We start from the raw sequence: 24404 nt of genomic DNA, 5'->3' as shown, positions 1-24404 counted from the left end.
GAAGATCGAGCTACAATCGTACATCAACAGACAAGAATACAATGCCTGATGGAAGAAAATCAAAGCTTTTTATCCTCAATAGCCACTTTGAAAGCTGAACTAAAGGAAGCTAGAAATCAGTTTGAGAAGCTAACAAAATCTGTGAGAATGCTGACAAATGGAACTCAGAAATTAGATGATCTGATTGATCAAGGAAGGAGATGCATTGGCAAAAGAGGTATGGGTTTTTCAGGAAGGAAGGCTACTGGAAATGAGACAAAGATTATGTTTATACGAGAGTCTATCACTCAGAACAGTCAGGTAGAAAATGCTACTTTACCAGTGAAAGTTCTGAACAGACGAAAGCGGTGGGTTTGTTACTTCTGTGGGAGGAGTGGTCACATTCGACCATATTGTTTTAGATTGCAAAGTCTTCTGTATCATCAACATGCCATTAGTCACAGCATACACATAAACGGACGAAGGACAGAATGACGGCCGAAAGCTAATCTGGAAAACTACAAGGTAGCTCTTACGTCTATTAATAATCTAAATTCCACTGACTGGTATTTTGATAGTGGTTGTTCCAGGCACATGACAGAAAATGCAGAATTTCTTTTAGAACTTAGCGAATGCAACGCAGGATCAGTGGTTTTTGGTGATGGAGGAAAAGGAAGAATTATTGGTAAAGGTACTATCAATCACCCAGGTTTGCCTTATCTACTTGATGTCCGATTGGTGCAGGGGTTATCAAACTTGATCAGCATTAGTCAACGATCAAGGATATCATGTTAGATTCAACAAGGATTAGATGCAATGTGGTAGATAGTAAAAACAAAGTCTGTTTCAGTGGAACAAGGTTGTCTAACAACTGTTATCACTGGGATTCAGAGGTGAATATGTGCAACCTATCACAATCAGAGGAAGCAACTCTATGGCACAAGTGACTAGGACACATTAGTGGAACTTCCATAGCCAAAGTTGTCAAGGCTGAAGCAATTGTAGGACTTCCCCTTCTTAGCTTCAATTCACAGGAATGCTGCTCGAACTGTCCTGTTGGGAAACAAGTCAAATCATCACACAAACCCACAAATCAATCCTCTACTACTCGTATTCTGGAACTTCTTCATATAGATCTCATGGGACTAATGCAAACAAAAAGTTTGAGGGGAAAGAAGTATGCACTGGTATGTGTAGATGATTTCTCTCGCTATACTTGGATAAAGTTTATTCATGAAAAATCTAAAACTTTTAAAGTGTGTCGAGCCCTGTGTTTACAACTTCAAAGAGAAAAGAATGTTGGTATTACTCGCATACGAAGTGATCATTGGTAGGAGTTTAAAAATAAAAGATTTATCAAATTCTATAAGGATGAAGGAATTTTTCATGAGTTTTCAGCCCCGTTGACACCATAGCAGAATGAAGTTGTTGAACAAAAGAACAGGACGCTACAAGAAATGGCCAGTGTAATGCTTCACGCTAAAGATCTACCAATTTACTTCTGGGCTGAAGCCCTCAACACTACCTGTTATATACACAATCGGGTAACTCTTAATCTGGGGTTAGCCTCCACTTCATATGCACTTTCACATTTTTGGTAGCACATGTTTTATCTTAAGTGACAGGGATCATCACCGAAAGTGGGACTTAAAATCAGATAAAAGAATATTCCTTGGCTACTCGACCAACAGTCGCGCCTTAGAGTCTTCAATCAGCGTAGTAGGATAGTCATGGAATCCATTAATGTCATTGTAGATGATCATGGTAAAACATCTAAAAGGAGTTCTGATGAAGAGGATGGACCACTCTAGGGTAACCACTCTCAGCAAATCAAACCTGCAGGTTCTAAACATTCTTCTCTAATAGAAGATAACGAAAACTCGCCATCTTATTCAAATGTAGATAGTATGACCATCCCGATGGAGGCCACATCAGTTGATCACTCTGAAGTTGGTACCAATGAAGCCTTAGCCTCTGCCTATCAATCAACGAACAAGGTCTCTATTCAACGGTCAGATACTACTGATACTGCTGGTTCCTCAACACAGAAGTTGATGCCTCTCACACATATAGTCAAAAATCATCCTTCTAGTTCTATAATTGGAGATGAGTGGTGTTACCACCCGTAAGAAGGAAAGGAGAGATTACGCCAAGATGGTCGCCAATGTATGCTATACATCCACCATGGAACCTACTATTGTTACAGCTATGCTTACCGATGAGCACTGGCTCTTAGCTATGCAAAAGGAGTTCTACAATTTCAGCGAAATCAGGTATAGGATGTTGTGCCAAAACCATCACACGCAAATATATTGGAACTAAGTGGATCTTTAAGAACAAGACTAATGAACAAGGGAGAGTTATTCGAAAAAGTGAGGCTAGTTGCTCAGGGTTACTCCCAAATTGAAGGTCTAGTTTTGGGAAGACATTTGCACCGATCGCCAGATTGGAAGCCATCATGTTACTATTAACCTTTGCATGCTTTCGAAAGTTCAAGCTCTTTCAGATGGATGTGAAGAGTGCATTTCTGAATGGATATCTGTCTGAAGAAGTGTATGTAGCTCAGCTAAAAGGTTTTGTTCATTTATCGACAAGACACTGAGTTTCTAATTGTTCAAATCTACGTTGATGACATTATATTTGGCGGCACGTCTTCTGCTTATGTTGAATAGTTTGTTCGTTAAATGAAAGGAGAATTTGAAATGAGCATGGTTGGTGAGCTAACATTTTTCCTGGGATTTCAAATCAAGCAAGAAGAAATAGACATCTTCTTTTCTCAAGAGAAATATGCAAAGAATCTAGTCTCAAATTTTGGAATGGATAAGGCCAAACTCAAACGCACACCAGCTGCTACTAATTTGAAAATGACAAAGAATATCGCTAGACAGAAGATTGATTCAAGCCTGTATCGAAGTATTATTCGAAGCTTACTCTACCTGACAACCAGTAGACCGAATATTACATTTGCAGTAGGGGTATGTGCCCGTTATCAGGTGGATCCCCGAACATCTCATCTTCATAGTGTTAAATGCATACTAAAGTATATAGCAGGTACTTTTAATTATGGCCTCTGGTATACATTTGATACAACTGGAGTTCTTGTAGAGTATTGTGATGCACACTGGGTAGGATGCTCGAATGATCGAAAGAGCACATCTGGCGGCTGTTTTTTTTTTTTTGGAACAACATAGCTGCTTGGTTCAATAAGAAACAAAATAGTGTGTTCTTATCCACTACAAAAGTCGAATACATTGTTGCTAGGAGTAGCTGTTCGCAACTCCTCTGGATGAAACAAATGTTGGAAGAATATGGTGTCACACAATCGTCCATGGTTCTCTACTGTGATAACATGAGTGCAATAAGCATCTCCAAAAATCCTATCCAACATAGTCGCACAAAACACATCGACATCCATCATCACTTTATCTGAGAATTGGTTGAAGACAACATTATCAACTTAGAACATGTTTGGAGTTCCGTGCACCTTTATGTTATCTTTACCAAGCCGTTGGATGTGTCTATGCTTGAAAGGTTATGGGCCAGTGTTGGAGTTTGTCAACAACCAGCATAGTAATTCACAGGAATGGGCTTATCGAATCTCAAAGCCCATGGTATATGGTCTGGGTCATCAGTTTTAAACCAGGCCCAGTTAGGTTACTTGTCACTCAAGTTAAAACTTCAAATTATGTTGGATTTCGCACCGTTACTTATATAACTCTACATATTCTGGGATCTTCTCTGGTTTGTTGTGACTCACTTCTGTAGTATTTACTCTTGTGTTGCTATATTAATGCCTGATTACTCATCATGGTTGCCATGCTGTTCACAGCTTATCAGTCAAGTGCTTCATCTTCTACCCATTATCCCTTTGCAACCTGTGTTTCCAATTCCATGGCTCCCTCACCACCAAAAAAATGCAACAACCACAAAGGGTAAACATTACAAGGGTATTCCAACAAAACATTCGTATAAGAAAATTCGTCGATCAGTAGCGGCTTCTAAAGAAGGTCAGCAGAGTCTGTTAACAAGCCCCGTTCGGAGTACGCATGCAAGGCGATCCTTGGACCCTGTCTCCCCTGGGCCTATAAAAAAGGAGGTCCCTAAAAGTTCTCCACCGTGTACATTTCATCTGTCTGCATCCTCTTTTGTTCCGAGAACTCGAGGTTCAGTTGAGATAGTGGTGTTAGATTCAGATTTTTCCGATAGCAAAGACAATGTCATTCTGTCGACACTTCTTCAGGGTAAGGATGGACATCCAACTGATTCATCACCTACTCCTCTTAATCCGACTCAGGTTTCTTGTTCTCGATCACGGGTTGCTTCACCTCCTAAGGAGGTTCTATCTCGAACTACGAATCATGGTACGTCTTCCGCTGCTTCTGATTCTCCACATGCAACTCTTCCAACTGATGAAGAAGAAGCCAGTGAAGATACTGATGAAGATTATGCTCATGTCCACGACTCCTGTACCCGAGGAGTCCTTAATGTCTACTAAGGCCCCTATCTCTTCTCCTGATAAATAAACCTCATAACTGCAGTTGACTGAAGGGCCGGGTGAATTCTCCATTTCGATGTCGCCCCCGATGCATGTAGGTTCCTCCTCTGGGCCACATCGTCCTCCTATCAGAAGATAACGCATAATATCCACTAAGGTTGGTCGAAGAAAGATACCCCAAATGTACCCTCTGTGCTGATTGATGGTGTCTCTTTTCATTCAGAGGAAGGAGCACAAGTGGAAGTATGTCTGGGGTCAAGGTGAATGTTGGTGAATTTATCTTCAATCACTTACTGCGACATGTTGATACATTTGCAATTCATATTCCCATATGCTTTCCAAGAATTCTGAGTGTGTTTATGTTATCTAAACACTCGATGATCCTGACCCCGCTAGATACTATTGGCACTGCTCCACGAGTGCTTCCGCTAACTATGAGATTGTTTCAAGGATCTCACATTCCCGATATCTCTGACGAATTTGAAAATGCGCCTAGAGGGACCAAGACTAATGCTATAAATCCTACTATTGGCCAACCGCTTGTTCTTTCTGTTCCATTAGTCAATCACCTGTTGCAAGCTTCGATGGCTGAATCTCGCTCTCTCACTCGCCAAATCAGTGACCTTTCGGATAGACGAACTGTTTTGAATACTGTCCTCCGTGACCTTCAACGTGTGGCTTCAGGGTTTTCTACTCCTCCGCCAGATTAGCAGAGTTGACTTTATTTGTGCATTCAAGCAATGGGGAGTTGGGTTTGGTTGGTTTTTGTAATTTTTTGGGTTCAGTAGTTTTTTTTCGTTGTTTAGTTTTTTTTTTCCAGATTTACAGTCTTTCAGTTCGATTTTGTTTGTGGATGAATTCAACATGACAATTTTATTTTTCTTTGATATGAGATTGTTCAGCTAGGGGTTTTGTTCTTTGTCATCGCTTCTGGGCTCAGCGGTGATCAATGTTTTGATCTATTTGTTCTCCTTCGTTGCTATAGTGAATTGAAGTTATTTTATTTTTTTATGTTCAGCGTATTGCTTTTGCTTCTATTTAGAAACTTTATCACTTTGGGGAATATGGTTGTGCAAGAAGTGGTGCTTGAGTGCAGAAATAAAAGTAGGTGGTCTCAAGGGGGAGTTTGCTAACAAATTGATCTCACCTATTTTATTCCAGCATATTGTTTAAAGAATTAGTTAAAGATTGGTTAAGATCTTCCCTTAAAAGATGGCCCACAAGTGGTTAAGATCCTGCCCTATATAACTTCCTGAGGAAGTTTAGATGCTGTTCATGACGTATTGATGTGCATCAAAGGATAAATACGGTTTACCGTAAGTTCTTCGAGAGTTTTTCCAAGACGAAAAAGCAGAAGAATTTTGATAAAAGAAAATTATCTATTTTATTGGAGTGAAGTTGAATATATCATTGATCAGAACTGCAATTAAGGGGGAGTGACGTTCACCCTCTTAGTAGTTATGATAATTATGTTATACCATGGTTGAGTTCTGTTAAAACAGTTCTAGGACAGTACAGTAACAATAGTGTAGAAGTGATGTTCCTCTAATCATAACTATGTATTCAACACTTATTGTATTTGTGATCAATACAATCTTCTATCTCGGGCAAACAGCCCCCCAGATGTAGATGCTCATTCATCGAACTAGGTTAACAAATGTTGATGTATTGATTGTTTCTTCTCATGTGACTATAATTTAGTACTTTATATACTACTATCGTCACAACTGACATAGATCACTAAATTCGTTCATATTTCACCTAGCTTTACTTTAGATCACGTTTACAAGTTTTATTTGTTATTTTTATTTTAACACAAAGTCATTGAGATGACTCAATTAGAAAGAACATCCAAATTTCAACTGAAATGTTAAATATGAATTAAAATATAATTTTTTTTTAAATTTGCCATTAAATTACATGAGGAATACTTAGCCACCTCTTTGCACAAAGCAAGACTTTGGACATTTTTAAAACTTCCCCCACTTATAAAATAAAAGTTTCAGAACTCCAAACAAAACTTCCAAAATTTGTTTAAGAATATTTGATTAATATCCAACAAAATAAAAATCATCATCTAATATTTCGAAGGTTTTATATATATATATATATATATATATATATATATATATATATATATATATATATATATATATATAATAAGTTTAAAAATTTTGGTTTTGTGGAAAAACTTATTTATAAGTAAAATTTGGAGTTGAAAAAAAAGAGCCCGATCTAGGTGACTGATATACTTATACATTTGATATATCTTGATACACCACTGATTTATACTGGATATACGCGATGTACTTTGAATATATACTTAACGTCCTACTAATATCCACTTTGATACGTCCTACTAATATCCACTTTGATACGCCTGTGGATACACTTGATACTATTCTAATAAGCACTTATATACACTTGATGTACATGATATAGACTTCATACATACTTGGTATACATTTGATACACATTTAATACATTTGATATATTTATTTAAATTTATGATAAATGATTTTGAATTTATGTTAAATGATTGAGAAAGAAAAAATATATTTATGATAAAAATATAAATCAGAAATATATACTATTACAATTTAAACTAAAAAAATTATACACACAACACACATTATTATAACATAACTATAATAACTCAAGATTATAATAACTTACTATTTGTCTCAAATGCCTCAAATTTTGTTCAGAGGTTAATAAATATCAACTTATTTACAAAAATAATACATTGTTTTATTTACTTAAATGTCATTAGACATATTTACTTAATTGTCCTTAAATTAAAACATTTAAAATTTTCATCTTCAACTTCTATGTACATAAATATGTGTATCAAATGTATTAGGCTTATTAAATATATTCTAGTGTATTATTTAGGTTGAACACTTTTGCAGTGATATCTACAAAATAGGATAAGTGTGCGAAAAACTTGTAAATTTGTAAATTCAAATTGCAATCTAATATAATTTTAATATTGTGAGATGTAGAGACCAAAACTAAATGGAAGGTGGACATCAAAAATATTTTTTTTTCCATAATAATAATAAATTAAAAATAATAATAATTAATCCGTCCGAAATGTAGCCGTTGAAAAAGAAACCACGACCCGAATCGTATTCAAATAGGAAATAGAAAATCCGACCGTTAGTGAGTTCATCATTTTGAACCAATCCCTCTCTCCGGGTTCTTCCAAACATTGTTCAACAAAGAAAACTACTTTCTTTCTTTTTGATGATCTTCTTCACCGTTTCAAATCCGATCTAAAAATGGTGTCAGAACTAGAAGGATCCACAGCAGGCACTTCAGAATTGAAACCACTTGGAATTGCAAATGATGCGGACAGTTTTCTTAGCCCTAGATTCAAGTCGGCGGCCGCTATGGCCGGCTGGGATGAAGAGGCTCTTCTAATCGCGAGCCTCGTGGTTGACGACACGCCGGAAAGAGAGTTTCAGCAGAAGAAACGATCTGATCTCCAGCGCAAGAGTCCTGCTTCTGCTTCTGCTTCAAGAAGGTAAATATATATATATTGATTGTGTTTCTTCTCTTGTTTTTTTGAGGTGAATCGTGGAGATATATGGGCAGATCTGAGAGTTTATTGTTCCAATTGGGATCGATTTGTTGGAAGTTGGAGTTCATTTCTTGGTTTTTTTTTTCTTTTTGTAGGAAACGGAGGACTTTGACGAGCATAATTTCGATTCCGGTGACCGTTCTTGACCTCGAAGAAGAAGAACCCGCTGTGAAAGGTGTGAATTCTTCTCTCGAGTGCTTTGAGCATTTGGATTTCCTTTTGGCCCTAATTAATTCCTTTTCTTCCCGGACAAATATTTTTAGTTACCAATTTTTCACAATTTTTGTGATGGATGTTTTCCTTTCTTGCCATTTCTTTAAAGGTTCATGCATGGAAACATTTGAATTCACAATCAAATTCTAATTACTAAAATAAAGTTGACTTCAGACTAAGATTTTCACATGTTATTAACTTAGTATTTGAATTCTTAGACAAATTCTAAGTAACAATTCGATTTTTAATTTTCAAAAATTTGACCTACAATAATCCTAGTCAAAAACCAAATTGTGTTACTAAAAAGAGTCTAGTTTTCAGATTACTCTTAAAAATTAGGTAACAAGGGTTAAAGAATGTTCATAAACTTAATTCTATGAACTTAATTCTCTTACATGGGTGATGTATGGTTAGAGTTTGAGAACTGTGCCCGTTTTCAAAATTTGATAGAGAAGTGAACAGAGTTGTGTCTAATGATATGAACAGATGATGGTCCAAAACAAGAGCCAAAATATGCAGAAGCTGAAGCAAAGAAGTGTGATTCAATGGTTGAACAGAAAGCTGACGCTTCTTCTTTATCATCTTCAACACTCCCATGCATGGATAAGCTCAGAGAAGAGCTTTCTTGTGCTGTAAGGATATTCTCTCCATTTACAAGCTTGAGACATCTTTTTGGATACTTCTCTCTCATTCTTAATTGTCTCTTTTGTTACCCCCTAATTCTTTTCACAGATTTGTTTGGAAATTTGCTTCGAACCTAGTACCACACCTTGTGGACACAGGTAAGCCCAAAACTAACTTCTTGTTCTTGCACTTAATTCTTGTTTTGGACTTTTGAATTTCTTTTAATTCCTAAACTATGCAGCAAAGTTATTTTTAGTTGATTTTTCATTAATCATTACATAAACTTTACCTTTTTTTTTACCAAGTCAATTAGAAATTCAAAACGTAAATAGACATAAAATTGATATTTTTCTAACACTATATTTTGATAAAATTCATACACCTACTAAACTACAAGATACAAAATTAAAAGTTTAGATTGACATATTAACAAACATGTTAGTTTTCAACAATAACGAAAATGTCAATAATAAACTCGAAATGGAAATCTCAAGGATTTATTTGACATTTTTAAAAGTTTATTTGATCCATCCTGTGCAAACTTACACAAGTGTGAAAATTTGGAGTCTAAAGTTATGATGCTGAACTTTTGCTTTTCAATCTTTTTGTAGTTTCTGCAAGAAATGTCTAAGATCTGCAGCTGACAAATGTGGAAAAAGGTGCCCTAAATGCAGACAACTAATAAGGTTGAATTTGCAACCCCAAAAGTTCCATGAACCAAATCAGTTGGGATCATTTCATTTTCAAACATTTAGTGCTTATCTCTCTTTTTGATCTTTTAAATGTGCAGCAATGGGAGATCTTGCACTGTTAATACAGTTCTTTGGAACACAATACAGCTTCTCTTTCCCAAAGAGGTTGAAGCAAGAAAGGAAGTAAAAGAGTGTAATAGCCATGAAAAGAAGAATCAAGACCCAGAAAAGGCATTCTATAGTAGTCTGCAGAACTATAATACAAGACCAACCGGCACGTCGAGTAGGCATGCTAGTAATAGTTCAAGAAGAAGAGCGGAAATAACAGTTGGAGAGGAGGATGGTGAATGGGACAGCAGGATGACACAACGAGCTGCGTCTTCAAATGCTGAAAGCAGAGTCCAGTCCAGAATGCACCGTCGAAGTATTCGGCCAATGAGGATGGCAACTCGAGGTGCAGATGTAAGAAGTAGTAGGAGAGGTACACCAGACCAAGATCAGGATGCTGCTTTAGCGCTGAGGTTACAAAGGGAAGAGTTTTTGGAGGCTTTTAGAGACACCACTCAAGTGCATACCAGAAGCTCATTGTCCTTGACTAGAGCTAATATAAGAGCAATTGCTTCCAGGGCAGCCATTAACCTTCGCATTAGTGGCCACCAGAATTTGTAATCTTGTACTTTTTTTCCGACTAACTTTCGAAAGTCTTGAACTTCTAATTGCTGATTGCAAAAACTAATCTAATGTTTGATTGTTCTTGAATCTTGGACAAATAATTAAGCTTTCAGCATAAAAATAGAACTTTTACTATTACAAACATCAACTGGAAGTGAGAGAGAGAAAGTGAACTCATAACTGAGAAAAAATGTACACAATTCGTGATAAAAAAAATTGGAAAGAAGAAGGTTCAATCTCGTTGTTGGCTTTCGATGGAGAATTCGAAGCATTTTTACAAGACCCATATTTGTAGCCTCCTAATCTCAGGCAAGTTTCCTATCTTACAAAAGATCAAAATGGAAGGAGGAAAAACTTTGATTTAACAGCCTACGAAAAAATGTTACACTCCCTCCCTCATTCTACATACATGGCATGATCAACCGTGATACTACCTCCACTCGGTTATGTCTTGGTTTCTTCAGAATATACCCATCAATAGGAGAACTCGTGGCCTCGTAGTGAAATATATTTTTTGACCCAGATGGCAATGTCCTCTGCACAAGCTTGGGCTTGAGGTGTCTTGAGAAGAATGTCGAGTGTTGCAAATTCGTGCACTGCATCCTTGTAGTCGAGAACAGGTGCATCAACATTTACCTTTCGAAGTTCTTCAGAATAAGCTATGGCACGGTCTCTCATCCAGTCAAGTTCAGCCACAACTGTCAGTGTTGGTGGCATGAGCTTTAGAGGTGGGCCTTCTCTACCGGAAACGAGGGGATTTGCAGCTGGATGATCAAGACTAAACTTTTCCTCGGGTAGGAAAAGTTTCCAAGCAAGAAGGCACATAGCTTTGTCGTAAAAATACGAATTTGCCAGCTTCAACTCTGAATGAGTGGGGACACTACCGATGAAAAACGGATATAGGAGAACCTGGGCAACTACCTTGACAGGATCCAAGAGCTTACCAGCCTCCACAGCCTTTCGAGCCACATAATCCGCAACATTTGCTCCACAGCTAACCCCAAGAAGAACACATCTGCTCAAAAAGAAAAAGTGAAAAGGGGGGGTCAAGTTCCTCTCCCTAAGATTCGATTTCATGAAAAGAAACGAATACAGAGAGATGATACAAATGAAAGAAAATCCACAAAAAAAGGAGAAAAAGATGCCAGACAATTATAAAAGGAGGACTTCAACTATAGAGAGTAATAATAAAAAAGGGTAGAAATATTCTTTTGAAAACATAAAAAGAATTCTTGAATACCGACACCCAAATCGAGTTATGAAACCTGGCAGTAGCACACCCCTCTCCCCTGTAAATTTACCTCTTATTCTCTATGAACGTTTTCAGAAGGTGAAAGTGAACAATTTTTAAAATCTGAAAGAAAAAAAAAAGGAAATTATGGCCATTTTAACGAACTTGCCAACATTTGGTTCATATAGAATCTCATCCTCAAAGAGGCATCCCTTCAGCCAAGCTATCGAGTCATGCAGGATATATGCAATGCCTTCAGAAAATATTTAGACAAAAGAGTTGCAAAATCTACTGATCATCCAACCAGGAACTGTTCAGAACAGAAAAATGCCTACTTATTTTTTATGTCCAGTGCATGTCCAGGCTAGCTTACGTACCCAACGACTAATCTCACGGGACAACTTGTCTGACCCAGAACATTTGGGTATCAAGGAAACTCATAGAAAATTAATTCCTAGGAAGAAACCACCCAAGATTGAGCCCATGACCTCTAAGCTATTTATTGTGACTTTGTCTCCTTTTTAATCACTATGTCAACCCATGATAATTAATTAACTACTTAAATACGTCAAAATACAATGCCCAACTCAATCTACATTAGAATTTTATTAGAAAGACAAAACGATTGATGGATCATGGCAGATTAAGAATTGATTTAGTATCAAAGAACTAACAAATAAATACTTTATAACAACGCCCATGATCGATTATATAAGTACAAGCTTGCATCATGTGCTGACTGCTTCAATGCCTTAAATTTAACTCCAAGAAAGCTAGCAATAAACTACAATAGCTCAAGATAAATCACTTCAAACTACATCTTCTACCCAGTATATGGATTCATAAATTCTTTAAATGCATCCTTCCATCCTAGTAAAATAGGCTAAGGTGTACACAAGTTTAAAAAGCAAGCTATAGACTCTCTTTGATATAAACACCAACTTCAACATTGCAGCCCAAGTCCAAACAGCTTTACGATGTTGCTTCCAACTTTTGATCTCCATATCATTTGAGAACATCTTATAATGTTACAAATCATTAACTTTAGACTAGTTTCTCAAACTATATTTATGTCTTTGGAGATCACATATAAGACTATACCATCATTATGGATGTGATCTTTAATCCAGTGAATTTCAAAAACCTTTGAGCAAATCAGACCATAGAGTTCTGAAGTTCGTTCCTTGCTTCTAATCCAAACTTCAGGAATCAAACATACAGAAACAAGAAGTCATTGTTAATGATATAGAAAACAAGAGGTCTATTTAGCACCCCATACCTACACTTCAATTCTTTTCCAAATGGTCCTGAACAATCAAGATTGTGGCAATTCAATCTCATATATTAAAAGGATTAAGATAATCCCTTGAAGTTAATTCAGAAGTTTAATACCCAGACCACCTAATACCAGAATCTGCCAATTGTCCGCTCGTCATCTAATGCTTAAATAATGTAACAACCAGACAAGCCCTAAGATACAAAATTAAAAATTCAGAGACCCATTAGAAAATTATTAAAGTACAAGACTAACCCAACGATTCATCCAAACCAAAACAAAAAGTATCCATGTTCGTTAACACAAAAGGGAGCGAGAAAATGAAAGCAATGTCATCACCAAATTAACCCAATGATTCAAGAAAAAAAAATGTAGTAAGAAGAATGTTGATATGAAAAATATAACCTTGTTGGGTCTCCATGGGCTGCCAACCAAGGCTCTACCATTGAGGCCCCAAATGTGTCAACAATATGCCTATGATTATCAGATTTCTTAAACTCATTGCCACTGCCTTTGGTATTCCCCATAGACTTGCTGCACTCGGCCAAATTGGCCTGCTTCCCCAACCAATTCAACACCTTCAATCCATCCTCAAACGCAGCCGGAAATCGATTTTCCGGCGCAAGCCGATACCCGACCGCCACAACAATAACATCGCACAATTTTGCAATCCTCCGGCAAAAGAAATCATTAGCCGCGGAATCATTGCTCCCACTAACCCACCCCCCACCATGAAACTGCAACATCACCGGCAATCTCCGACTATTCTCCGTGACCGGCGCGTACCCTCTGTAAACGCCACCGGGGGCAGGACCAGGAATCAAATTCAACCCCTCCATTTCATTACTGTAACCACCAATTCTACTCACTCGCAGTTCATCCCTGGAATTTCCCGAAGGACCATAGCTATTCCGACGAGAAGGATACTGTTGTAAATTATTAAGATTGTGATGAACAAGATCGGGTTGAGCATCTTGATTGGAGCGTTTAGGTTTAGGCTTGGAGGATTTGGAAGAGGGTTTGGAGTCAGATTCAGGAGGAGTAAGAGCAGATTCAGGGAGGAAGATCCGAATGCTAAGAGATGTAAAGGGATCGATGTGGATATCTTTGGTAGCGACGCCGTCGGTGAACAAAGGATTAGCGGAAGCAACGGTTTCTTCAGGACGAGATGTGACACCAAAAGGGCTGGATTCGTCAAGTGGAGCTTGGATCAGATTCTGCAAACGATGCTTCAAGAGAAACTTGAAGAAGACGCTGTAAAGCTTGACAGCCACGCTTGGCATTTCTATGGGTTTATGTTCTCAATCCGTCACGCTCTCTATAGTTTCCTCCCCTCTCTATCTCTATCTCTCTCCCTTCTCAAAATTGAAGAGACTTAGAGCAGAAATCGCAGAGCAGAATCGGAAGGAGATGAGAGAGATGGAATCATGGATGAAAATGGAAATGGGATTGGGGTTGGGTTGGTTTCTCTTTGCTGTGGATAGATCAAGTGAATTGGGTGTTCTTGAAATGGGAAATTGCTCTTGAGATCTGTCTGTAACGCTTCAATGGCGATTTGGAGTTGGCGAGAGGAAGAGGGAAGGAGGAAGAAGAGGAAGAAGAGGAAGAAGAAGAAGAAGAAGAAATGGATGTTGTGTTCTGGGTCCGTGATGGCTATTCGAACGGAACTATACCCTCAAATCCTAACTAAGTTTATTTCATTTTCCTTCAAAAACAAAACAACATAAATCGTTTTACTTTTAATTTTTTAAATTATTCTAATATATCTATTTTATTTCAAATATTACTCTTCCTTTTTCCTTTTTCTTTTTAAATTATAAAATGGCCTTACTGAGTTTTTTCTTTCTGAAACAAAAAAAGAAATATATCAGAAATATTATTAACAAAAGCTTATCATTGAAGTATTTTGAAACTCAAAAAAATTAATAAAGAAGTGTGTAACCATATTTTTACAAAATTATAAATATAGCAAAATTTATTATATAATCATCCTAACTAATGTGCTCCTTTCAATACATTCATTACGATAGATTTGAAGGTTGCATTTGAAGGTTGCATTCTATTATATTTACTTTCAGTTTAATTGTTATATTCAAAATTATTCCTATAAATTTTTCTTTAACCTCTATAAAAAATTTGTCATTGACTGTCGATTATTGACTATATGTAATAGGAGTTTTTTACCCTTATCTTTTAGTCCAAAGGGACTGTTTGAAAGGTTAGACTGCAATTAAGATCATAGAACATAAAAATGATGGGATGGAAAAAAAGGGTCATTGGGTTAAAAATTATAGTAATAAAGTAAAATTGGTATTCTCTAAAGTTAAGATGTTCGATCCAAACATGAGTCTTGGATCTACATTATAAACTCGTTTATTTTAAACTACCTTAAAATAATTTGAAAAGAAAATATTCATTATCATAGTCAGTATATTTGTTAATTTTCTTAATTTAAAAATACTATCAAAACTTACGAAATTTTGAACTAAAAAAAAAATGTGTACATGATGTTTTTAACTTTGTGGTTTTTTTCTAAGATTTTTTATAAGCGATCTTTTATTTTTTTACATGGTCATTTACCTTCTTTTAAGCAATCGTCTACATTTCGCTATTCCAATCTAAATGATTTTAAATTATTTTTTTTTAAGATTATTTATATACGATCTTTTTATTTTTTTTACAAGATTGTTTATTTTTTAGTTTACATTTGGTTGGAGTGTTTATTTTTTAGTTTACATTTAGTCACTCCAATCTAAATAATTTTTGGAAAGATTCTTAATACACCTTTTTTAGATTTTGCTATTACAAAAAAGGAAATGAAGAAAGACGATGGAAAGGAATCAAAGTGAAAAAAAGAAGAGAAAAGTAAAAGACAATGAAAAAAACGTTGAAAAGATTAAACAATGTAAAAAAAGAATTGAAAAATAAAAAAGATAATAAAAAGAGATTAGAGAAAAAATAGAAAAAAAAAGACGGCAAGAGGAAGATAATAAAAGAAATAGTATGAAGAAAAAATTGCTAATAGTGGTAGGATGCTTTATTTAATTTTATTTGTAAATAAAAAATAAAAACCTAATAAGTATGTATAAAGACCACATTGGGAGTTTAACCTAAAGACTTGAATAAATAAATAAACTAAAATTTTGCTTTTTGTTTTTATTTTCATTTATATATGTATTATCATTAATTTTGTTAAGGGATTGTCGGAGATCTATTCCATTTCTTTGCCAGATAGATAGGAAATGATACATAGCCGCAAAAGGAGCAGCAATCATGTGTTTCGTATGTTCCGTGTAATCGTCCAACCGACTTATCAAGAGTAATATAAAGTCGCCACGTCACATAGATTGAAACGCCATCGTGTTATTGCGCAATCAATCAGCTATTGAAATGACAGCTCACCTTTGTGAGTATGATACAACTCCATTAATACTTTTCCATTTTTGTGTTCATCCAATTTTGAATTAAGATTGGATGATTCAACTGCATTTATATTTATATTTAATAGGAGAAAATTTTAATCAGCCTGACTAGAAAGAATAGTAAAATAGAAAGTTTATTTTGGATAAATGATAATATTTTATTTAAATTGTTAATATATCAAAATAAAAAGGAAAATTTACATAAATGTAATAAAATACCAAGCTATTTACGGTTTGCGTAATAAAACACATAAAGTTAGTCATTTTTAAATATTCTAAATTTGTCATTCTCTTTCTTGCGATTTCTCTATAATTTCATTCATCGTCTTCCTCCTCGATTTCTTTCGTCATCTTTCTTCTTTTCCTCCTCTTTTTTTCTGCGACTTCTTTTCATCATCTTTCTGATTTTTCAATTGTTTTTTTATGTTGTTAAATCTTTCCATTGTATTTCTTTTTTTTTTCACTGCGATTTCTTTTCGTCGTATTTCTTCTTTTCTGATTTTGTGATTTCTTTCAACTATCTTTTCTGATTTTGATTCTTTTTTACATCGTTTAATATTTACATCGTCTTCTTTTCTGATTTTTTTTATGTCGTTTAATCTTTCCATCGTCTTTCTTCTTTTCTTTTCTTTTTGTTTTTACGCGTTTACATTTGGGTAACCAAATCTTGGAAAAAGATCATTTAGATTGCAGTAGCCAAATGTAAACGATCGTATAAAAAAAGATTGTGTATAAAGAATCTTGAAAAATAAACGATTGTGTAAAAAAAATAAAAGAACGTGTATAAAAAATCTTGAAAAAAAATCATTTAGATTGGAGTAGCCAAATGTAAACGATCTTGTAAAAAAATATAAACGATCGTGTACAAAAGAATTAAAAAAATCGTGTACCAAATTTTAAAAAAATCATTTAAATTTGGGTCCCCAAATCTAAATAATCGTATAACAAAATTAAACGATGGAATTAAAAAGATAAATTGTAGTCATATCTAAACGATCGCATATAAATTATAGCCATATTTAAACGATCGCGTTGTATCCATATCTAAACGATCGCGTATAAATCATAAGTATATCTAAATGATTGCCTTGTAGCCATATCTAAACGATCGCGTATAAATTATAGTTGTATCTAAACGACGGTGTATATATTGAATCATATGATCGCGTATATATTGAACCATATCTAAACGATGACGTATAAATTTTGCCATTTTTTTTATATTTTTGAAAAGACCCCAAATAAAAAAATATGAAAAAATTGCTGGAACAATGTCTTAAATGCCTTTACTAAGTGAAAAAATTGAATACTAAGTACAATTATTTAAGAAACCACAAATACTTTACGATTAAAATCAAATTCCCAATACACAATTAACACCTATCAACATCAAAGCTCCACATAACTTTTGCAGTTGTATATTTTCTTCAAATCGTGCGCGTTCAGGCAAAAACGATTGAAGCTAGCTTCGAGCTTCGTCCCCTTTAAACCCTTCAAAGTCTTCATACATTTTGCGCAAATCAAGGGATTTTCTTCTTGTCGTCTCCTCCGACTGGAGACTCACATGTCAAACAACCTACTATAAACTCCAAGAAGAACCACAACTGAAGAATTGAACACCCACAACAAACTCACTGTGAAACTTGCCGGAAACGCCGCTCAACCATTCTATCCTCCTGCCCGCGGCTAAACCCATGAAAGTCAACTAAATCCGACTCCAACAAACGTCGAAATGTTAGAACCCGCCGCAAACTCACGATCAACGTTGAGCACTGTTAAACGCTGTTCGAAAAAGCCCATTTTCGCTTACGTCAAAACTTCGACGTCTTCCTCTCCGTCGAGTACGCTTTTCACCTCTCTTGTTTGTAAGAAAAACTTTCTCTCTCTCACTATGTTTGTCTCTTATGTCGGTTGCCCCCTCTCTCCCAATCTCTTTCTTTTCTTTTCTCAAATAAAACCTAAAAGAAGAAGATTCAAATGGTTGTAAAAATGTCATTGAGGCATAATTACATTTCTAAAATTTAAATTCAAATTGTTATTAAAAATATGTATTATGTATTATTTAATAAATTGTTTAAAATATAAAAACTTTGAAAATCTTGTATTTATATTTGGCATTATTTTAGGGGAGGATCTAAAACTTAAATTCAAATTGTTATGAAAAATATATATTATGTATTATTTAATAAATTGTTTAAAGGGAAACTTTCATAAATATAACAAACTATTAAAATATTTACGGCCCGTATAACAAAACTCATAAAATTAGCTATTTTTAAAATATTACAGGTTTATCCTTCCATCTTTCTTTTCCTTTGCAAATCGTCTTTCTTCTGTTCTTTTTTTTCCCTTGCGAATTGTCTTTCTTCTTTTCCTCTTCTTTTTTTACGTCCCAAATCGAATTTTTTTCTATCCTCTTTCTTCTTTTTTTCTCTTTTTTTTTCGCTGTGTGCATTGTCTTTCTTTTTTTTCCTTCTATTTTTTTATGTCGTTAACAAATCTAAACAATTGTGTACCGTGAAAAAAATCTTTTAGCCAAATCTAAAAAATCGTGTAGCTAAATCTAAACGATTGTGTAACCAATTTAAACGATAGAATTGAAAAAAATAAATCGTTTGGATCTGGCTATCCAAATCTAAACGATTGTGTACCAAACAATAGTTAAATCTAAACGATCGTGTATCAAATGTATTACGCGTGTTGTACCAAATAAATTACGCTCGTTGTTGACGGGGCATTTTTGGTATTTTCCATTATTGGGCTTGTGATCTTTTTCCGTTTTTAGAATTGTTATATACATTGTAAATATTTTGCCGCTTTGTTATATTTTTGAAAAGACCCTTTGTTTAAAATATAACAAAGCTGAAAATCTTATACATATATTTGTCATTATTATAAGGGAGGTTGCTGCAATCTTATCCAGCAACAAAATAGCATATTTAGTTAAAGTTTACCAAATTTGAATGTTGTTTGCAAAATACACTATTTTCGTGCTATTTCTAATATCCTATCTCATTTTTTGAGCTATTCAAATACACTGTATTTGACATATATTGATTATCCTATACCTAGGGAATGATACTATACCTTTGATGACCAAATTTTTTTACCTTTTTGTTTGTCCCAAATTTATTGTTTATAACATCGTTCATACTCGACATATACTATGTTTGGGAAATCTTAATTCTATTGATTATTATAAAATTTAATTTGTTAAACAACTGTGATTATGATTCATGACACTATTTAGGAAATCGTTCTTATTCTTGGTTTTGTAACAAATTCATCTTAATGTTAAGTTTTTTGGACTGAAAAAGTATATGATTATATAAGCAAATAAATATTAATATTTGAATATATGAACATGATATAGAATGAATAGTTTATCACATTATTTAAAAGTATATAAAATACAATGTAATTGTATCAGCAACATATGCTATACATTTTGTCAAATATCTAATATAGAAAGAATAATATTGTCATGTAGTACATACAAATACACTATAACTCTATAGAAAATCAATGCAATCAAACTTAACCGATTTAACCAATAAATCGATTTTGTTAAATTAAGAAAAAAACAATAAAATAGATGGAACAAGTTAAATATATTCAAATTTATACTTTCCTTATATTTTTCAAACAAATATTTTCAAGTAGGTTAACGAAATATATATTTATTTACTAACCATAAATATATTTTTAATGAGATCAATAAAATATTTTGTATTAAATAGAATTTATTAATTTTTTTAACAAATAAATAAATTTGGAGATTATCAAAACAAATTAAAACTATTAAAATATTTTCCTATATCAAACTAAATGTTGTTAAGAAAAATAAAATACCAAAACTAATAAAATTCCAATTTCAAATTCGCACATTTCTCTCAAGTTTATTATAAAATTTAATTAATAAATTTTAAATTCAAATTGTTATTAAAAATTTGTATTATGTATTATTTAATAATTTTTTATAAATATTTTGAAATATAAGTGGTTAAATTTTAAATTATCAAAATTTAAATTTAGATTGTAAATTCAAATTTTTATTAAGAATTTATTTTTAGCATTATTTTAGGGATATTATGTAAGATTTGAATTCAAATTTAGGATTTGAATTCAAATTTACGATTTTAGGAATAATATAAAATCTAATTCAAATTGTTATTAAAAATATGTATTATGTATTATTTAATAAAGATTTGATAATTATTATGAAATATAAAGAATCAGAACCTATTGAATTTATATTTGCCATTATTTCAGGGATATTATCAAAAATTAGAATTCAAATCGTTATTAAACATGTAATTATAAAAATAAATTTTTAATAAATTATAGTTATATTTTTAGGGTACGTTGATGCAATTTTTCTCAACAAGAAAATATCATATTGTATAAAGGGATATAATCAAGTATAAAAACATAAAAAAGTCTACAGTTGGCGATTTGGTTGTAACCAAATCTAACAAAATCTCTTGGTATATGATTTAGAACAACAAGCATATGAATATTGTTTCACCTTTATATTTGGCTACAACCAAATCTAACAAAAATGAAAGATCTTGAAAATTGTTGAATCTTGAAATTTAGATATTGAATAGTCAAATCTAAAAACCAAATAATCTCTAAACTTCAAAAAAAAAAAAAAAAAATCTATTTATATATATATATATATATATATTTTTTTTTTTTCTATTTGTTTTCATTTCGCTTTCCCTTGCTCCTTTCTCCCTCTGCGATTCCCTTTCTCCTTCCCTCGTCCCTCCCTCTCTTGATGTATATTATCAGGATGTGAAAGTTGTCATGTCAAGCACCAACGATGAAAAGAAAAATTTCTCTAAAAAAAGGAATTTTTATTTTCAAAAAGTAGAAAAGAAACTTATTTACTTGTCATTATTCCCTCTCCAATTACTAATTAACTAAAACCATCTAAACAATAACTCTCATCTTAACCCTCCAAATTTGCATTTTGTAGCAAAATCATAATTTTTTCTTCAACTTTATTTGTACACATATATATTCACAATCAAACATACAAAGATTTAGATATTGTTTTTTTCACAAAAAACAAACAGAAGAGATTAGGCAAAAGAAAAAAATAGAAGGAACTAATCTTCTTTTCTTTTCTTTTCTTTTTTTTTTCTTTTTTCTTTTGTGCAGTGAGGTTATTCCACTATATATTTAAGTTTCAATCTAGATTAAAGAATTCATGCTCTTTTGTTTCTTTCCTTTTAAAGTGATATTTAGTCTCGATTTCTGTTGGCTATTTCCCTCATTTCCTTCTATTTTTAAGGATTTACTTGTTAATTTATGTAATCTCTCTTTTTATCTCTTTGTTCCTGTAATTTGGTTTCTTTTTAAGGAAAATTTTCATAAATATACCAAACTACTAGAATATTTATCATCCGTGTAACAAAATCCATAAAGTTAGCAATTTTTTAAATATTCTAGGTAAGTTAGCAATTTTTTAAATATTCTAGGTAAGTTAGCAATTTTTTAAATATTCTAGGTAAGTTAGCAATTTTTTAAATATTCTAGGTATGTTAGCAATTTTTTAAATATTCTAGGTAAGTTAGCCATTTTTTAAATATTCTAGGTAAGTTAGCCATTTTTTAAATATTCTAGGTTTGTTCTTTCGTCTTTCGTTTGCAGCGACTTCTTTCTATTGTTTTTTTTTCATTTCTCTCTCTTTTTTTTCCATTTTTTCACGATCTTTCTTCTTTTCTTCTCTGTCGTTTAGATTTGGGTAACAAAATTTGATTTCCTTTTATCTTTTTTTCCACTGTAATTTTTCTCTTTTGATGAAAAGAATCCTGAAAAAGATCATTTAGATTGGAGTAGCCAAACCTAAACAATTGCGTACCAAAAAATCTTGAAAAAAATAAAAGATCTTGTATATACCAAAATAATTTTGAAAAAATTTGTGTAAGCAAATGTAAATGATAGTGTACCAAAAACTCTTGAAAAAAATTAAAATTTCTGTAAACAAATCTAAATGATAGTGTACCAAAAACTCTTAAAAAAATTCGTTTAACCAAATCTAAACGATCATATATCAAATCTTGAAAAAAAAATCTTTTAGATTTGGGGTAGCTAAATCTAAACGATTGTGTAGCCAAATCTAAACGATCAAAATTTAAACCATGTAACCAAATTAAACAATATTAGGTGCGTTGTTGACGGGTATTTTTGGTAATTTCCATTGTATGCCTTGTGTTTTTTTCATTTTCGGAATTGTTCTATACGATATAAATATTTTGCCTCTTTAGTGCCATGTTAGATGGTAGAAGGTGAAGAAGATGGGAGGAAGGAGACAAAATGGATCACCATATAATTTTTTTTTGTTAGTCAACTAAAAGTAAAATGGATTGAGAGACCATTTATAAGCATTTTTCAAACTTGAGGGACTAAAGTGCTTTTTTCCAAACTTTAGGGACAAAATTGACACTTACTTGATAGTGTATTTTGCCCTTAATTTTTTAGAATAAAAAATATATTACAATTTGAACAAAGAAATGGTTACAAGTCGAAGGAAAATTGCCCTACACGATTTGATTATAAATTTCTAGATCAATTTTACAATTTTGATATTTTGCCATCTATTTTCCTTTCCATCTTACCGTACATGTTATTTTTATTAATGAGTTGGTTAAAATTAATTTTTTCGTATCTAAAATTACTTTGAAACACACTTTTAGTCATTCAAAATTAGTTTAATGCATATGTTTCATACTATTAAAACTGGTTTTGGATTATTAAAACAATTTTCAAGTTAATATTTAAATGATAAAAGTAATTTTAACTATTTTAGGATCACTCCTAAACAATCTTTTGTTTAAAAATTTTAAAATATACGGTGATTTTTGTAGCATGTAATAGATAAAACATAATATAAGTAATATATAAAATATTATACATTTTTATTTTAGTTATCCTAAACTTTAAAAAGTTAAAAAATCTAACATATTATAAAGAGGGACATTTTAAATATAGCAAAATGAATGAAAAAATTTACAAAAATATAACAAAATTTCATATTCTATCGGTAGTAACACTAATAGAAACTAATAGATTTCTATCGATCTATCTAATATTTTGCTATATTTAGTAAATATATGTTTTTAGCCTTTTTTTTCCATTAACAATAATTTTCCTTATAAATACTTTAAATTAGGTGTAATAGAGATTTCCAAGCTTAGGGATTTGTTTAGAATAAGTTAAGAAAAAAATGTTTTTCAAAATATCATTTTTATTTAAACATTTTTCCTTAAAATTCCTTGAAATAAAATCATATATTTGTTTGGTAATTTTTTCTCAAAAAGTGTTTTTAGGTAAAATTTTGTTTGATTTGTTGTATACTAAGTGTTTTCATAATTTGAAATTACAAAAGAATTTGTCCATGGAGGTTTTCGTAGAAGTTGGCTAACGATCATTGAGGATGGTGGTCAAAGGTGGCGAACGACATCATTGTAAAAGCATAACCATAGGTTGACAACAAAGATCGTTGGAAGTCAGTCGATGATAGTCACAGTAAAAAAAATTGTTGGCAGTTGATTGATAGTGGTCACCGAAAATGGTTGACGGAAGTTGACAGAAAATGGTCGAGTAAAGTAGGTCGACAATAGTCACTGAAAAATGGTCAACGAAAGTTGGCTGACAATTGTCACCAAACAACGGTCGACAAAAGTGGGCCAACAATGATCGTTGAACAACCCTTGATAAAAGTTGATCAATAACGGTCACCAAAAAGATTGACAAAAATTGAACAACAATAGTCACTAATAAACACTCGATGAAGTTCATTGGTTATAGCCATTGAACAAAGATCAACAGAGGTTGGTATGCAACGATCATCGGGAAAGGTCAATAAAGGTTGGTTAGCAATAGCCATTAAAAAACCATTCAAAAGTTAGCACAAGTGGTCACCAAAAATGGTCGATGAAAGTTGACCGATAATAGTCACCGAAAATGGTTGACAACAACAATCACTAAAAAAACGTTAAACGCAAGTTAGGCGACAACGTTTACCCAAACATAGTCGGTGAAAGTTGGCCAGCGATGATCATCGAAAAATGGTCAATGAAAGTTGGCCAGCAACAGTCACAAAAAATGGTAGAAGAAAGTTGGTCGGCCATGATTGTCGAAATTCATCAATAGAAAACCTTCGCCAACTTTTGAATTAGCGAAACAAGAACTTTATGTGAG

General features: G+C 33.1%; 2 protein-coding genes across 2 annotated transcripts; one reads left to right on the top strand and one right to left on the bottom strand.

Moving 5' to 3' along the window:
* Positions 1 to 7628: 7628 nt before the first annotated feature.
* Positions 7629 to 10348, top strand: LOC103491762 (uncharacterized). Its single transcript, XM_008451832.3, has 6 exons — positions 7629 to 8003; positions 8156 to 8235; positions 8760 to 8905; positions 9006 to 9055; positions 9509 to 9583; positions 9688 to 10348. The coding sequence occupies exons 1-6, from the start codon at positions 7759 to 7761 to the stop codon at positions 10256 to 10258; spliced, it is 1167 nt and encodes a 388-aa protein (XP_008450054.2). The 5' UTR covers positions 7629 to 7758; the 3' UTR covers positions 10259 to 10348.
* A 94-nt stretch (positions 10349 to 10442) lies between these two features.
* LOC103491763 (probable carboxylesterase 11) lies at positions 10443 to 14530 on the bottom strand. Its single transcript, XM_051086861.1, has 2 exons — positions 13174 to 14530; positions 10443 to 11276 (listed from the first exon to the last, which is right to left on the bottom strand). Exons 1-2 carry the CDS (start codon positions 14049 to 14051, stop codon positions 10736 to 10738), a joined length of 1419 nt encoding a protein of 472 aa, XP_050942818.1. The 5' UTR covers positions 14052 to 14530; the 3' UTR covers positions 10443 to 10735.
* Positions 14531 to 24404: the final 9874 nt, after the last annotated feature.

This window comes from Cucumis melo, chromosome 6, assembly GCF_025177605.1.
Source record: "Cucumis melo cultivar AY chromosome 6, USDA_Cmelo_AY_1.0, whole genome shotgun sequence".
Taxonomy (NCBI): Eukaryota; Viridiplantae; Streptophyta; class Magnoliopsida; order Cucurbitales; family Cucurbitaceae; genus Cucumis; species Cucumis melo.
The sequence above is the reverse complement of the archived record's forward strand: the minus strand, read 5'-3'. Positions and strand labels throughout refer to the sequence as shown.